This window comes from Anabrus simplex, chromosome 6, assembly GCF_040414725.1.
Source record: "Anabrus simplex isolate iqAnaSimp1 chromosome 6, ASM4041472v1, whole genome shotgun sequence".
In the NCBI taxonomy this organism is placed as follows: domain Eukaryota; kingdom Metazoa; phylum Arthropoda; class Insecta; order Orthoptera; family Tettigoniidae; genus Anabrus; species Anabrus simplex.
The window spans coordinates 221,503,746-221,519,907 of NC_090270.1; the positions used below are offsets into that span (position 1 = coordinate 221,503,746).

A 16,162-nucleotide genomic window follows, 5' to 3' on the forward strand; every position below is an offset into this window, starting at 1 on the left:
CCAACTTGGCAGGTTCGATCCTGGCTCAGTCCGGTGGTATTTGAAGGTGCTCAAATACGACAGCCCCGTGTCGGTAGATTTACTGGCACGTAAAAGAACTCCTGCGGGACTAAATTCCGGCACCTCGGCGTCTCCGAAGACCTTAAAAAGTAGTTAGTGGGACGTAAAACAAATAACATTATTATTATTATTAATAGTTTTGGGCTTATTCACTTCTTTAAAGTACCGGTAACATAAATTACAAATTGCCCAACACTTTTAGATTTTAATTCTCTGGATGCATTGGGAGCATTTCTGTCTTCTCTATGAATTGAATTCAGTGAATATTAATGACGAGAGTTAACAGGCCCAGTCATTCCAAAAAGGGAAAGAAGATTTAAAGGTCCAGAGAAGTCACTAGATTCACAACCCATAGTCCGACTGAGACAGAATCGAGAACTTCATGAAAAAGTTAAAAAGGTAATAACTACTATGAGGGAAAGAAGCCTATCATTTTATGGGCACATTAAGAGGATGAATCCAAAGAGACTAGCACACAGTCTACAAGAAAAATGGAAGGCACAACTTTTATGTCTTAATTTATGACTTAAGGAGATTCACAAAGACTTGGAAGAAGTGGGGATCGAGGAGGGTGGTATACAGGAAAGAACAACCTTTAGGAAGGGATGCACCGGAGAAATTCGTCAAGTCACGCAACATCTCGGTTGAAGGGCAACAAAGGAGAAGTCAAAGGCTTAAGAACATCTGGAAGAAGTGCAAAGAAAAGAGATTAAGTTTGAGAGTTAGAAGATTTGGTAGATTGTGTAAATGGGGTCCATAGATGACCGTAATGAATGAAATGAAAATGAAATAACAAAACTTGAAAAATGACCTGAATGATAACTTGTCATTATGCCACTACACCTTGTAAAATATTGAATTTGTCAAGTAAACAAAAAAAAAAAACACTACATGAGGGGAAACAGGAAATTTTGGGCAGTTTAAAAGCACTATTATCCTAAACTAGTGACCTTGTCTTACTTCACTTGCTGTTATGTTGGATAAAGTTGTAGATTTTCTTTCTTGCATGTGATCAGTGAAGAACGTAAGATTCTGGGGAAGACTTGGGATAAGATGTTGTTAGTTATTTTGTATTTTTGTGCATTTGTTTTGTCACCACTTTTTTTCAAAAACAGCTGAACCAATTTTGAGGTTAGCTTTAAACTCAGAGTGAGGTCATATGACCCAATACTGCCATGTATCCATCAAAGTTTTTTCAGACTATTTAACTTTGGGTTATACAGTGAGTTTATGAATTTGGTCCTTAACATATATTGAGCTTTTTATAACATTTTCTTAAAGACAATGTAAATGTAACAGTACAACATCCTTTTTTCCCATCCACAAGAGATATATGCTCGGACTGTTCCTCCATGGCCAAAATCTTCCAAGCCCTTTCCTGCACCATAGTCACTGAAACCCTAACAGTCAGAAAATAGATACGGTATATTTATTGGTACTCATATATGAAAGTTCAAGTGGTATGTACAGTTGACCACATGTAAACCACTGCCACTTCCTGGTTAATTAAATTCCAGCAACAGACATTGACTGTGCTTGTGCTTTATTGACAGTCATTAAAAATAAAAAAATCAATAAAAAAAAAAAAAAAAAAAAAACGGACTCTTAAAGGAAATTACAAATGTTTAAATGAGAATGGTGAATAACAGGGTATGATTGGTAGACTTGATATCAGGACTGCCTGTCCTGTACTAGCAATACTTAAAATTATAGCTTTGATCTAATATTTTTTTATGATGCAATTTTCAACCGAGTTCCATTTCATGATTTTGGAGGGTTCAGATTTTCTAGTTTCTGTTTTTAAAGTTAAATTGTCAGAAGTTGTTCCCAGTGGATTTAAGAATTATACAGTTTGATCAGATAATGTACAGCCTCCTCATTATGGTACACTGTATCAACAGAGTAAGATACATCAATGGAAGCTTTGAATTGTTAATTTTGTAACCATGTCCGCTATTTGATGCTAATTTGATTCATTCACTAACTTAAGAGGTGGGTTTAATTGCCATGAACGCTTACATTGGTATAAACTTTGTCGATTACCTGTTGGATATCTGTGATTAACATGCACTATTTGTTGTTTATGGTAGGCCTATTCAGGTATTTCCCCACAGTCAAATTTATGGAGTATCATTCAGTGAATCATCTCTGGACCATATTTCTTTTCTACATGTGATTAGATAAAGCTGAAAAATGCACAATGATAGGGGCACTGTTTCACTCAAATGCATAAAATTTGGCTGTCACAGAAAGTGGTTTTTCAAAATACTACAGCAGTATCAGTACCTAATGCAGAAGTCGAAAAGCTTTAATTTTATTTAAGAAAACCAGGTCCAGCTTGGGATTTGAACATGGATGTGCAGAAAGCAAGCAAGAAACTTATCCACAAAACCAGGTGTGACCCTAAGAGTTTTCAGTATGCACATAGATATACTGTGTATATAAACAGCGAAGTGGAAATATGTCCCTAACTTGAGTTTTCATCATTGCTTTATTTTGATTTGATTGATTGATAGCATCCTCCATCAGAATGTAAGCTTAACTAGTTGAAATGGAAGAGTAGACACAGACATGTCTCAAACACATGTCAGTTTATAACCATGATTATCTCTTGAGGTCTCCCTGATGTAATAAAGCTCTTTACCATCTGTCATATTACTACCTAATCTAATGATAATAACTCCTTTGTCAATTAGACCTTGGTTGGACTTCCTCTGTTATCTATAAAGTCAAGTTCAGGTGTTTGACCTTGTGCAAGGCCAGTTGTACAGAGTTTTATATATTCAATTATTAAAAGCTAGAGGTCACATAATATGTATATGAGTGTATATACCATATATATATATATCTAAAGAAAAGCAAGCTTGTAGTTTTATGTCACTGTGATAACATGATCATAATCCCCCACCACACACACACGCACACATACACACACCCGCACACACACGTACACGCCCACACACACACACGCACACGCACACGCACATGCGCACACACACATATCAAGTGCCTGAGTACATCTTTTCCGCTTTTCACTAAGAGATGGCACCACCGAACAGTACACAGCATATGAATTTGATACACACGTCAGTTTGTTTGTCTGACATTAACCTACCAACAAACACAAGATGAGTCTGCCAAACACTAGCGTCTGTGTTGTATCGTTCAGTGATCGTGTCGACGTTTATGCCTGAAAAAGAACATTTGCAGTACTAATTGCTTTTCTTATTTAATCAAAAGAAAAAGGCTGTGGAAAGTCATTGTTTGCTTGTAGAAGTATATGATGAACACGCTCCATTGATTAGAGCATGTGAGACATGGTTTAGACAATTTAAACGTGGTGATTTCAATTTGAAAGACAGTGCACGCTCTGGTAGACCACAAAAGCAGTGTTGTGTATTGTGAACTCTTGAAGCCTGCCGAAACCGTTAATGCACAACACTATCACCAACAAATGATTAATTTAATTCACGCATTCATTGAAAGATGACCGGAATGGGCCAGAAGACACGGTAAAGTGATTTTGTTACACGACAATGCGCCGTCTCACACAGCAACCAGTGAGACACCTTGAAAATGCTTGGATGGGACATCCTTCCGCACCAGGTGCCAGGTGCATTTGATTATCACCTCTTTACATCAATGGGGTATGCACTCGCAGAGCAGCACTTCAGCAATTTCGAAGAAGTTGGAAAATGGCTCGACGAATGGTTTGCCGCAAAAGACAAGCAGTTTTTCTGTCATGGTATTCATACCTTTCCTGAAAGATAGGTGAAGTGTGTAGAAGCTGACAGCCAATATTTTGAATTTAAAAAAATGAATTTCCCTTGAAAATTCTGCGTTTTCTTTATGACAAAAACTGGCAAAAACTTGTGCATAGACCTGGTACATCCATACAGTACATACATACTAAGGAGCATGATAGGTGAACAGTATAATCATTCACTTCCCACTAAGGCAGTCACGGTTTGAATGCTGATCAATGTATGTAGGATTTTCGGAAATGAAAAGCTATACCCTTGTGGTTCTGATTAAATTGGAGGTCCTGTGGTTATAATAGTTCATATTAAGTTTGGAGTTATGCATGCCATTACAGGCGTTGCAGTACTTCGCCAGCATCTGGAACAACATTGCCATCGAATACATGCAGTGCCTGGAGTGTTCGAACGTGTCCGACAATCAATGAGCAGGTGTGTTCAAGCATGCATTTTGAGGACTTCTTACATTAGAATGCAGTATCTCTGCTGGTAAACCAACACGGTGACAGCTACTCAACATGGGACATGCCAAGTAAGGCTATTACACATACTTCTCATACAAAGATGGAAGCCTGTAACTCATAAATGATCAATCATATTGGACATAAAAACTTTCCAGTCTGTCAAACACACAAAATTATAACACTATAAACATACCTGTAAAAAAATACACACTATTACACAAGGAATGACATGTTTTGCTCTACAAGAACATCCTCAGATTCTATCAAATCACATCATGCGTAAATATGTACAGTATTGTTTACATTGTGTAAACTTGTCAATGATAGAGAGTTAGGTGATAATATGAACAAGTATTAACAAAATATGATTTTATAAGTACTCAACCAGCACCACATTCACATAATCAAAAACAAAATTCTGAACTTATCTGGATTGCTGAACCTTAGTCCGCTGTCACCAAACACTATTTCACGACTGTGGTAAAGGAAAAGCTATTGGAAGAATTTGGGCAAAGCATGTCATTCTGTGGAGAGGGGAGGGCTACTGGAATGTTGTGGATGCTTCCTATAGGGTAGCGGAGAGCAAAGCAGTACTTTCCCCATGTTATACTCTAGCATACTGTGCCATGGAGAGGGTATGGGGAAGTAGGGGTGGGGCGATGTAAGTGTTATGGAACTTCCCTTCATCTGCTGGGGTACATATTATTTATGTAATAATGTATTTATGTATTATGGATAAATGCAAGTTTTTAGGTAAGGGTTGTTCTGCCCGAAGGCAGGTCCGAACCTCCGCAGAGGTGTTCCTGAGCCGGAGCTTACGTGCGGTAGGGTAGCCAGTTCCTTTCCGCTCCTCCATTCCCTTACCCCCCCACAAACAGTGCGTGGCAACCCATCCAACTCCTGACCACGCCCAATGTTGCTTAACTTCGGAGATCTCACGGGATCCGCTGTTTCAACACGGCTACGGCTGTTGGCAATGCAAGTTAATGATTGAATAAAGTGCCGAATTGAAATGGAGAGTATCCATTAGACATTGCTTTTAAGATAGACCATACTAAAAAGCTGTTAAGCACTAATTTAAACAGTAAGTGTTGACCAGATGTTATGTAAGTAGAGTGAAAAGTGGAGAATTCTGTAAATTAACAAGTTAACAAATAACAAATGATCGATCATAGGCATAGGTCAGAGGGGCTTTTTGTGTTGCTTTAGGGCTTACAATCCAGTCCCCTAATTACTTCCTACATGTCCATATGTTTGGGAACACTCTGTATATACATGACCAGCCCTGCAGTGTAGGGGCTGCATACCTGCGACTTACCCAGATGTCTGATATGAGAGGCCAGATCTGCCAGATCTGCCGGGTGCCAAAGTTTTGGGATCCCGCAAAGCTTGGTGCACCATATGACAGTCCTCCCTTGGAGTGGTGTTTCTTGGTCGACCTGAATCTGCATGACCTGATTGGGTGCCCTCATGTACCCACTGAGTCCAACATCGGGCCACTGTGACATCTGAATGGCCCACATGCCTGGCAATTGCACGATACAACCAACCAGCCTCATGCAGTTCCACAACGCGCCCTCTGTCAAATGCGGTAAATTGATGGATAGGCTGTCTAATGCTTCTGTGAGGCATCGCAGGTGCTTCATACTGTATTAGTCCTCTCTGCATGTCTTGCTTAACTGTCTGACTTACAGCTGTTGACTGGTAACAACTTATCAAGAATAGGACAATGCCATCACGAATGCACTCTGGTGGGCATTCTACACATCCTACAGATCCTTGTAAATCTAATCATTTACTCATACATCAATGGTATGCATGTACTGAAATAGGATAATATTGGACCACTCCTTCTGGGTGCTTAACTTTTCTTTTCATCAAGCAGTGATAGAGATACGAGAAATACTGATTCTGAGCAAAGTTTCTTACGGGCAGTGGCTGATTGTTCTGCCAGAGACAAAGTGAAGAGTATAGATATAACAGATTAGTACACTCAAAATCTTGAGTATCTCATGGCCAGAAATATTCATTTCAGGCAAGAAATCAGTACAGCCCTCAGAAACACCCAGTACCTACTTACACACTCACTCTCGTTGGTCACATCCATTAGACGCGTTAACACATGCACACATCTCAAGAGTGAGAGGAGGTGGAGAAAACGAAGTACGAGGATATCTAGCATGAACGAAACACACACAGAGGGGAAGGTACTTGCTTCCCTGCCTGCCCACACATCCCACTGGCTTGACAATGAAGGGAGAGGGGAATAAAGGTAGGAACCACACGGCTCCTTCAAGGCAACAGAGGTAATGTGTATGTCAAATTCTCCAGTTTCTTTGTAATACTTGCGTGCGAAGTCTGGCTGAAATGTTAGCAGTCTCGACTATGACTTCATTAACAAATGGCATTGCGCTCAACCACTGTTAGAAAGAATGACCCTTATTTTCGTCAATATAGGTCCTGTTAAATACTACCACTACTACTACTACAACTCAAAAACCAAAGTAAAAATAACCTGGCATTAAATCATTATGATTATCAGAGATGCAAGGGCATTTGAAAAACTCTTCCTATGAAGTTATTGTTAGCGCTGATCAAAAAATTAAATGCCATATATTGGGGTGGGATTACAACATGCACCCTTCAATTCATCACTACAATCAATCATTACTGATCTGCATTTAGGGCAGTCGCCCAGGTGACAGATTCCCTATATGTTGTTTTCTTAGCCTTTACTTAAATGATTGCAAAGAAATTGGAAATTTATTGAACATCCCCCTTGGTAAGTTATTCCAATCCCTAACTCCCATTCCTATAAATGAATATTTGCCCCAATTTGTCCTCTTGAATTCCAACTTTTGATGTAAATACGCTGACGAAGGGATTTAAGGCTCCCAAACCATGTAATTATAAATTATTCAAATATTAATAATATATTGACAGGGTGGACCAAACAATCACCCATTGTACATTATTGTTAATTTGCTTTATGTCACACTGACACGATAGGTCTTATGGCAACGATGGGATAGGAAAGGCCTAGGAGTGGGAAGGAAGCAGCTATGGCCTTAATTAAGGTACAGCCCCAGCATTTGCCTGGTGTGAAAATGGGAAACCACAGAAAACCATCTTCAGGGCTGCCAATAGTGGGGTTCGAACCCACTATCTCTTGGATGCAAGCTCACAGCTGCGCCCTTCTAACCGCACGACCAACTCGCCCGGTCTCGAAAACTTTACTACGCAATCAATCACACCTGTCAACAGCTAGAGCAACATTGGGCTATACAATGACTCAAGGTCACATACGAGGAAGGTAGAGGGAAGAAAATGCAGGAGCCAACAACAGAAAGGAATATTAAAAAACTTGAAAATGTTTCTTGCATTCCGTCTGAGTGCACCTCGCAAGTTGAGAGTTAATGTAAATATTTATGAGCAATAACTAACCATTACCACTGCTGGTTAATTTACATAATGAAGTAAATATTCCTGTTTAAAACTAGTTTGTCTTTTAACAGGACAAAATGACAAGAAAAAAAATTGTACAGATCCTGGGATCCATGACTTTCCTGATGATCTGTTTACTGAGCGGCAACGTGAACAGGGAGCCGTCCTGTTCCACTTCTTCATGGCATTCTACTGTTTCACTCTGCTAGCATTTGTCTGCAATGATTACTTCTTGCCAGCAGTGGACCATATTTGTACAGGTCAGTCTTCTTATACTACTATGAAGGTATCTTCAAAACAGCAAGATGAAGTCTTAGAGCCTTATGTTAGGGATATTAAAGCATTCTTGATATACTGTGGACTATGCAATACCAGGTATTTTGACCAATCCAAAAACACTGCTAAATTTACAGCTACATACTCCTAGGGACTGTTCATGTGCTAAGCACTACATAGTAGCAGGAATCTAGACTGAAGCATGCACATTGCTAAGATTATAATTACCTCCTGGGAGTGGGAAGGAAGCAGATATGGCCTTAATTAAGGTACAGCCCCAGCATTTGCCTGGTGTGAACATGGGAAACCACAGAAAACCATCTTCAGGGCTGCCGACAGTGGGGTTCGAACCGTATTGAATTATGATCACAATAATAATTATGAAATTAATATCATAATGGTTCACTTTTTCAATACTATAATACATACATACATATACATACACATATGCCACGTCATTCCATCTTAAGTGATGGGTCGGCAAATGAGGCTTCTCCACCAGTTGCGGTCTCTGAACTTCTCTCCTTCTTCGATGCTTTTCAAAGTATGTCCTCGCTGTTGAATGTCAATCTTCACCATATCCTTGTACCTGAATCTTGGTCACCCTCTTGGTCTTTTGTCTTCAAGTTTTAGATCATACATTTTTTTCGGTAATCTGTTATCTCCCATGTGTCGCATATGTCCATAACATCTTAGTCACTGCACTGTTATTCTGTCCTGCAGTCTTACAACTTGAGCCTGCTTGCGGATTTCCTCATTACGGACTCTGTCCCTCCGTGTTTTACCGATCATGCTACAGACAAATCTCATTTCTGCTGCCTGGATTCTACTAACATCTTTATTTATCGTGGTCCATGTTTCGCAACCATAGGTCAGGATTGGTACGTAATAGGTTTCATATATATTATAGTATTACAGTATAGTATTATAGTATATATACTAATATATAAAATTATAGTATTGAAAAGGTGGACCATTATGACATTAATTTAATAATTAATATTATAATTACCTTCTCTTAGAGGTATTCAAATACTCCTGGCATGCTGTGGACTGCACTTTACCAGGAAACCCTGCCAAACTTATGTCTACCATCTCTTAAAATATTAAAACATTCTTTGTGTGCTATGCACTGTATACAGTAGCAGCAGGAATCTAGACTGATGCATATACATTGCTAAGTTTGTGACTGCCTTCTCTTACTATATTAAGGGAAAAAGTATATGATAATGAAATGGAGAAAGAACAGTTCAGCAAAGCTTATAAAAGGAAGTTATAATTTGACAGAACCTTTAGGAACCTATGTAGCATTAAGCACATGGAATTGATAATATATCCTCATAATTTTATTACTGGTAGCCTTGGGAGAAACAGCATGGCAAAGGAATTCCATTCAGTATATAAGATGTATGGGGTAGAAGAAATGCCATCTGACTCTAAATTTGCTTTTATAGCTATACTTAGAATGTGCAGTATGTGCTGACAACTGCTGTACTAATAGTTTAGTATCTTATTCATTTCAGTTTTAGTCTGGAAAAGACATTTGAAAACAATGATTGATCCATAATATTTATATTCTGATGGTACATAGGAAGAATGATTATCTATAATTCACATTCAAATCAAACTGCAGAGATAAGAATTGAGAGATATGAAAGAGAAGTAGCTATCCAGAAAGGAGTGATACAGGATTACAACTTTTACCACTTTCCTTCTTAATGGAAGAGGAAATTAAAAAAAAAAAAGCAGGGGAGGAAATCAAAACACTATGATTTTGGGATGATGATGTTATTTTATTTGACCAAGCAGAGTGACCGTGAGTGTTCATGTGCTACGGCTACGGAGCCAAGCTCTGCATTCAGGAGACATGGGTTCGAAGCCCACTGTCAGCTGTCCTGAGAATGGTTTCCTTTTTCTCACTTCCAGGAAAATTCTGGGATAGTTCCTATTCATAGGCCACAGCTAACGATTCCTCTGGTCTTCTCACCCCATTTCATTCATCATCATTTAATTTTATCTTCATTAGCTTCTCATTTAAGGTTGGCATCAGGAAGAGCATCCAGCCATAAAAATATGCCATATCAATATTAGTCTCACCTCATCCCCAACCCCATATCAAGAAACAGGACTGGGGCCGATGACCTTTGATGTTAGGCCCCTTAAAACACCAAGCATCATCATCATCAAGAAACAGGACTTAGGGGGTAGACATACAGTTGTTATTTTATCTTAGTCTGCAGGAAATCTGTAGAAGTTGCTGAATGGCATGAACACAGTCTGTTTGTGCTGTGTTCCTAGTTTTTTACTGCCTGTATTTATCATTACCTTTTTGTCTCTTACTTTTACCTGTGTTTATATGGCATTCTTGTTATCCTACATTTCCAGCACCAGGACTGAAGATCTATCAAGATTACCCCTTAATTAGTGTTAAAGCCTGCCCATCTGATGAAGCTGGGAAGGAGAGATGAGCTCTTTTGAGCCTGAGACAAAATGGACATAAAAGACCTTGTGTTGATGAGGAGAGAGCCAATCCATTTGAAGACTGCAGTATATGAATATGTGAAGACTGTCCTTGACCATTCATGCTTTCTTTCTATTTCATCCTCTTTCCACACAAGTCAGTGTGCTTGTCCTATTATATGTTCCTGTCAATGCTTCTATCTTTTTATATATGACTTTCTTCCCTTTTATATTACCAAGAATCTTTCAATAAACTTACCATTTTGTCCTACAGATACCTATATTCTCAAGGATTTTTTAGTATCTTGCTACCATGTCGTAATGAATGTGATACATGCCTGTCTGCGAAAATAAAAATTTGTAAAACATAAGACCTATGATTAACTAATATCAATTTAATTACAGCAAGTAGAAGTAATGCAATATATAGTCAAGTTATATAAATCAAAGGGATTATTCATTATTGTATGATTATTAAAATATCTTTAATAGATTTTATTTGACTGCCTCTGTGGTGTAATGGCTAAGCTGCTGAACTGCCAGCCATTAGGTCCAGGTTCAATTCCCAGCTCTGCCATGAATTTAAGACTGGCTGGAGGGTTTGGAATGGGGTTGTACCTGCCTTGTGTTGCCAAACAGTAAACATGAGGAACAGAGAAAAGGAACTGGCCATGGTTTCTGAAGGAAACTCCTGGCTTGGTATGTCTGATTGAGACTTCAACCAGTCTTTGGACTGAGCACTCAACAAACAAACAAATTTTATTTAAGAATTAAATATATAGTTGTGACCGAAATTCAGCATCAATAAGCATATACTTCTATCTTCTTACGAAAGCAGCTCAGTTTGTTCTAGATGATTTCCAACAAAAGAGTAGCATTACAAAAATATTGCAAAGTTTGGGCTGGAAAGACTTGGGAGAAAATTGACGAGCATTGACTAAGCATTATGTTACATGTGATAAATATCATTTTTGATCCGTATTGATGATATTTTATTGGAATAATAACAATAAGTTAATTTATTAATTTGACCACCTAATTGATACAATACTAGCATTATGTTCCAAGCTGTCAGCAGAGAGGTGGCATAGAATGGCATTAGTAGCTGAATAAGTTTGAGTGGTGTTTTTAAAAATAGGAAAGATTAGAATATAAAGATATCATTGGAATTCAAGAGAACGAATTGGGGCAAATATTCATTTATATGAAGAGGAGTTAGGGATTGGAATATTTATCAAGGGAGATGTTCAAAAACTTTCCAAATTATTTGAAATTATTTAAGAAAAGACTAGGTAAACAACTGATAGGCAATCTGGCACCTGGACTACAGCCCTAAATGCAAATCCATGGCGACTGATCATTCGTATTTTAACTTAGGATTTTCAACCTAGTTTTGTAAGAAGTGCATTCTTCAAATTAGAAGAAAACATTATCATTCAACTCTATACTTATCTTACACTGAATATCAACAACACTCTTATTTTATAAATTTTATTTATTATAATCTGTGTCTTGCCTTAACTTTATGACTTGGAATGATTATGGTCTTTAGCAAGACCGAAATTACTTTAAATTATATGTAACTTTTTATGTTACAATAATTTAGTATTGAACAGGTGGAAACCTTTTAGCTCTTGGTTTACATTATATTGCTCTTCAATACAGAATAATATGAAATTTATTACCTATGACATTTGGTGTTTACCTGACAAAATTCATTAAAACTCAGTCACAGATGCCATCTAGTAGCCCTAGAGTCAAACGCAACATCGAAATTGATGAGTAGACAGGCAGATGGCATCAAATTCAAATGTCTGCACATATGGTTATTATTATTATTATTATTATTATTATTATTATTATTATTATTATTATTATTATTATTATTATTATTATTATTATTATTATTATTATTATTATTATTATTATCATTATTATTATTATTATTATCATCATCAGGGATTTTTTTTCTGGAAAAAGAGGTGCTGGAACAAAATGGATGCTTTCAAAATAGCCAAACCGCATTTCCATTTGCATAATTAAGGTGTCAAGAACTTCGCATGTTAACATTTTGAGTGCTTGGAATGTCCTGACATCTACATTTATCTTCTTATTTATTTTGCAACATTTTACAACCCAAGAGGATATTGTATTTTCTGATCGAATGTCCTTGAGGATACCAGTGGTTTTTCTAATTTCAGGATTGCACAGAATTATATCAGATGTGCTTTTATGCTGCAGTGGAGCAAAGAGATGGACTGTATAAATAAACATTTCTCTATAGAGACAGAGCAAATAAATGAATTGGGCCTTCTTGAGTATGGAAAGCAACCCAACAGCTGAATTGTACGACTCACTGTCCCAACCCTCATCATTCTGTGCAATGTTTCAAAAACCTGTCTTAGATCATCATAGTGTGAAAATATTGTGTGGACTGCTCCCGAATGAAATCTCCAATGGGTAGCACATGCTTGTGGAAGTTTGAATCCTTTGGATTCCACAAGATGAACTCTTTTTGCGGATCTACTAAAAAAAAAAATGAATGAAATGCTGTCAGATTATGAATGAAGAGCTTGACTGATTTTATTATTTTGGAGCAATGGAGAAGAATGAGATTTAACTTGTGGGCATAACAGTGTAGAAATATTGCCCTTGGGCAAACTTGCTTAACGTAATGGTGAACACCCCATACCTTCCTGCCATTGTGGAGCACCCGTCATATGTTTGACGTACAACTTCATCAATCACTCCCCACTTTCGCAGAATATTGACAATTAATTCTGATAAGCCTGATGCAGTCTTATCAATCGAAACATCATAAAAGCCTATGAATCTTTCTATGGGACCCTGTTTTGAGAAGAACTGGAATATTACGCTAACCTAAGATCTGTTTGATACATTTAAGATCTTATTTGCCTGAATACCAATGAAATCACAAGAATCTAACTCTGCTTTGATTGTTTCCTGAATGATGGCAGTTACAGACTCAATTCATTCATTCTGTATTTCGCTTGATGTGCCTTTAAAGCCCGATGTGGACTGGAGATGATTTCGAATGTACTATTCCTGTTTTGAAAGATGATCTAACAATTCTAGGTAATTGCCCCTGTTGATCGAGTCTTCCCCTTCAAAATGACCTAGAAATCCAAGCTCCTGTTTCCCAAGAAAACACATAATGTCAGCAAGTCTCTCAACAACAAGCCGGGCGAGTTAGCCATGCAGCTAGGGGCACGCAGCTGTGAGCTTGCATCTGGGAGACTTAATATTCAAATTAGGCATACATCTTTTGTTTTTGGCTTCACACTTCTCTTTGTAAGTCCAAGATGAGAACGGCTTACATTTTAAAGAGTTCAAAAGACTTGTTAAGTTCCCACAAAGAGGTTCCAGAATGCCATTTCGGTGCATTCTGCCAGGAAAAAAGCCCTGATTATTATTATTATTATTATTATTATTATTATTATTATTATTATTATTATTATTATTATTATTATTATTATTATTATTATTATTATTATTATTTTGAAATTAAATCACTGGCAAAAAACATTCACGATTGTCTTTGAGATGAGACAATCTGTAGGAAAAGTAAATATAACTTCTGAAACAGAACTCCTATTTCTTTCTTATAGATGCTTACATTTAAGCGGGCAGTCAAATGAAAGCCAAACACCCGAGACAACATGACCATGGAATGGTTTTATTCAAAAGTAATCACCAAAAGCATTAATACATTTATCCCACTGGGAGACGAGACAATCAATTCCAGTTTTGTAGAAAGAGGTAGGTCGCCGACAGATGCACAACTGCACCCACTCTTGCACTTCCTCATCCGAATGAAACCGATGTCCATGAATGTCTTTTCTCAGGTCACCAAAAATATGAAAATCACAAGGTGAAAAATTTGCTGAAGTGCTTCCCAACCAAATCGTTGAAGCGTAGCTTTCGTCAGATTGGAAGTATGTGGGCAAGCATTATCATGCAAGAGGATGACTCCTTCCAGCAATATTCCAGGGCATTTTGACTTTATGGCACGTCGCAGTTTCTGCAAAGTGACTTCCTAGCATTGTGCATTAATTGTGGTTCCACACTCCAGAAAGTTGACAAGAAGAGAACCCCTGCAGTCAAAGAAGGTCATCATGACTTTACTGGAACTTGTGTGAACAGCTTTGGATTTCTTTGGCGGCTGAGAATTGTAATATTTGCATTGTTGGCTTTTCTGTTTGCTCTCGGGCTCGAAATGGTGGCACCACGTTTCTTCCCCTGTGACGATATGGGACAAAAACGCATACTCTTCCTTGTGGTACTGCTGCACATGACTCAGACATGACACCATTCTGTCAATCTTTTGTCCCCTCGTCAGTTGATGCGGAACCCACTGTGCACAAATTTTGTGAAAATGCAAGTGATCTTTGATAATGGCATGCAAGGAACCATGGCTAATGCTTATCTGAACATGAATTTCTTCCTCCATGATTCGTCAGTTTTCATGGATAGGCTATCAATCCACCCCATCACATCAGTAGTAATGGCTTGATGGGCCTGTCCTGGACACACATAGTCTTGCAGTGATGTGCACCCATTTCGGAATCTCCTATGCCACTTGTGCACACTCGTCATGGACATGCAGTGTTCACCATACACAGCAGACATGTGATGATGAGTTTTGCGAACTCCAGCACCAGAAATCTCTGTTTTTCTTTGCTTCCTTCCATTTCTACAGCTGGACAAACACACTACACCAGTCCGCGTGCCAACAAAGACATAACCCAACAACTGCATGCAGCTGTGAGTTGTCACTGTGCACTTCTCCTTCCACAGTGATGGCAGTATCGATACATAATAACAGAGTTGCCACCTTTCACGCGGAATGTGTGTTATGGCAGGTGTTCAGTTTTCATTTGACTGCCCCTTATACATAGTAACTGAAAAGATGGATCCACCTTTCTCCAGATCCTGAAGAATTTGATTAATTTAATCTTCTTTATTAATCTTCTTCTTCCTTCACCCTTGTCCAGGGAGCTCCTGGATCATGCAGTGGATCACTGACCTCTGTCTTGTGCTCTGTCCTGATCCTCTTCAATTCTATTATTACAGTGGGCTCGCCACACTCAAAAGTATTTCATACCTAACTGCCATGTTTCATTGAGGTCGCCCCTAACCTAGAGAACAGATGCTGAACACTGGATTTCAGTGGCATTTCCTTCACTGGGGGACCAGCACCCACCTAAAGAAGCTACTCTGGCTGAAGTTGTTGGCCCCTTTAGAGAGTAGAGTTATTTGTAGCCACACAGCATTCGCTGACTGTACAGTCTGCTCGATCATGTATCAACTAACCTTAGCCAGATATCATTATTTTTATTTTCTTTCTCTCTTTCATTCTGACCATCTATGGACCATGTTTGGCAATCTTTGCAGTATTTTTAGCCTTCTCTGCCTTCACTATCTGCCAGTATCTTTTCATCCTTTCTCCTACTTCATTCTTCTGTTTTGTATGAGGGTTTACCCCCCCCCCAAAAAACAGAATTATTTTTTAAAAGCTATATATTTTTTTTAATTTTTCACAAAACAACCTTATCCTCTTCAAAATACTCTCCATTACAACCAATACATTTGTCCCTTCGGTGCTTCCACTGTTCAAAACCTTTTTTGTAGTTATCTTTAGAAATGGCTGACAACTCCTCCCTCATTTTTCTTCTTGAC

At 38.2% G+C, this 16,162-nt stretch overlaps 1 protein-coding gene across 3 annotated transcripts in view; it reads left to right on the forward strand.

Moving 5' to 3' along the window:
* LOC136875670 (sodium/potassium/calcium exchanger 4) overlaps window positions 1-16,162 on the forward strand; it is a 121,623-nt gene that overhangs the window by 55,223 nt on the left and 50,238 nt on the right. For 2 of the 3 annotated variants that reach the window (XM_067149220.2, XM_067149218.2), the window contains exon 2: window positions 7,798-7,986. The exons of the other annotated variant lie outside the window; for it this stretch is intronic. In XM_067149220.2, coding sequence (XP_067005321.2) covers window positions 7,908-7,986 — 79 coding nt within the window. In that variant the 5' untranslated portion in view covers window positions 7,798-7,907. The remainder of the gene's footprint in view (window positions 1-7,797; window positions 7,987-16,162) is intronic. 3 annotated transcript variants of the gene reach the window in all.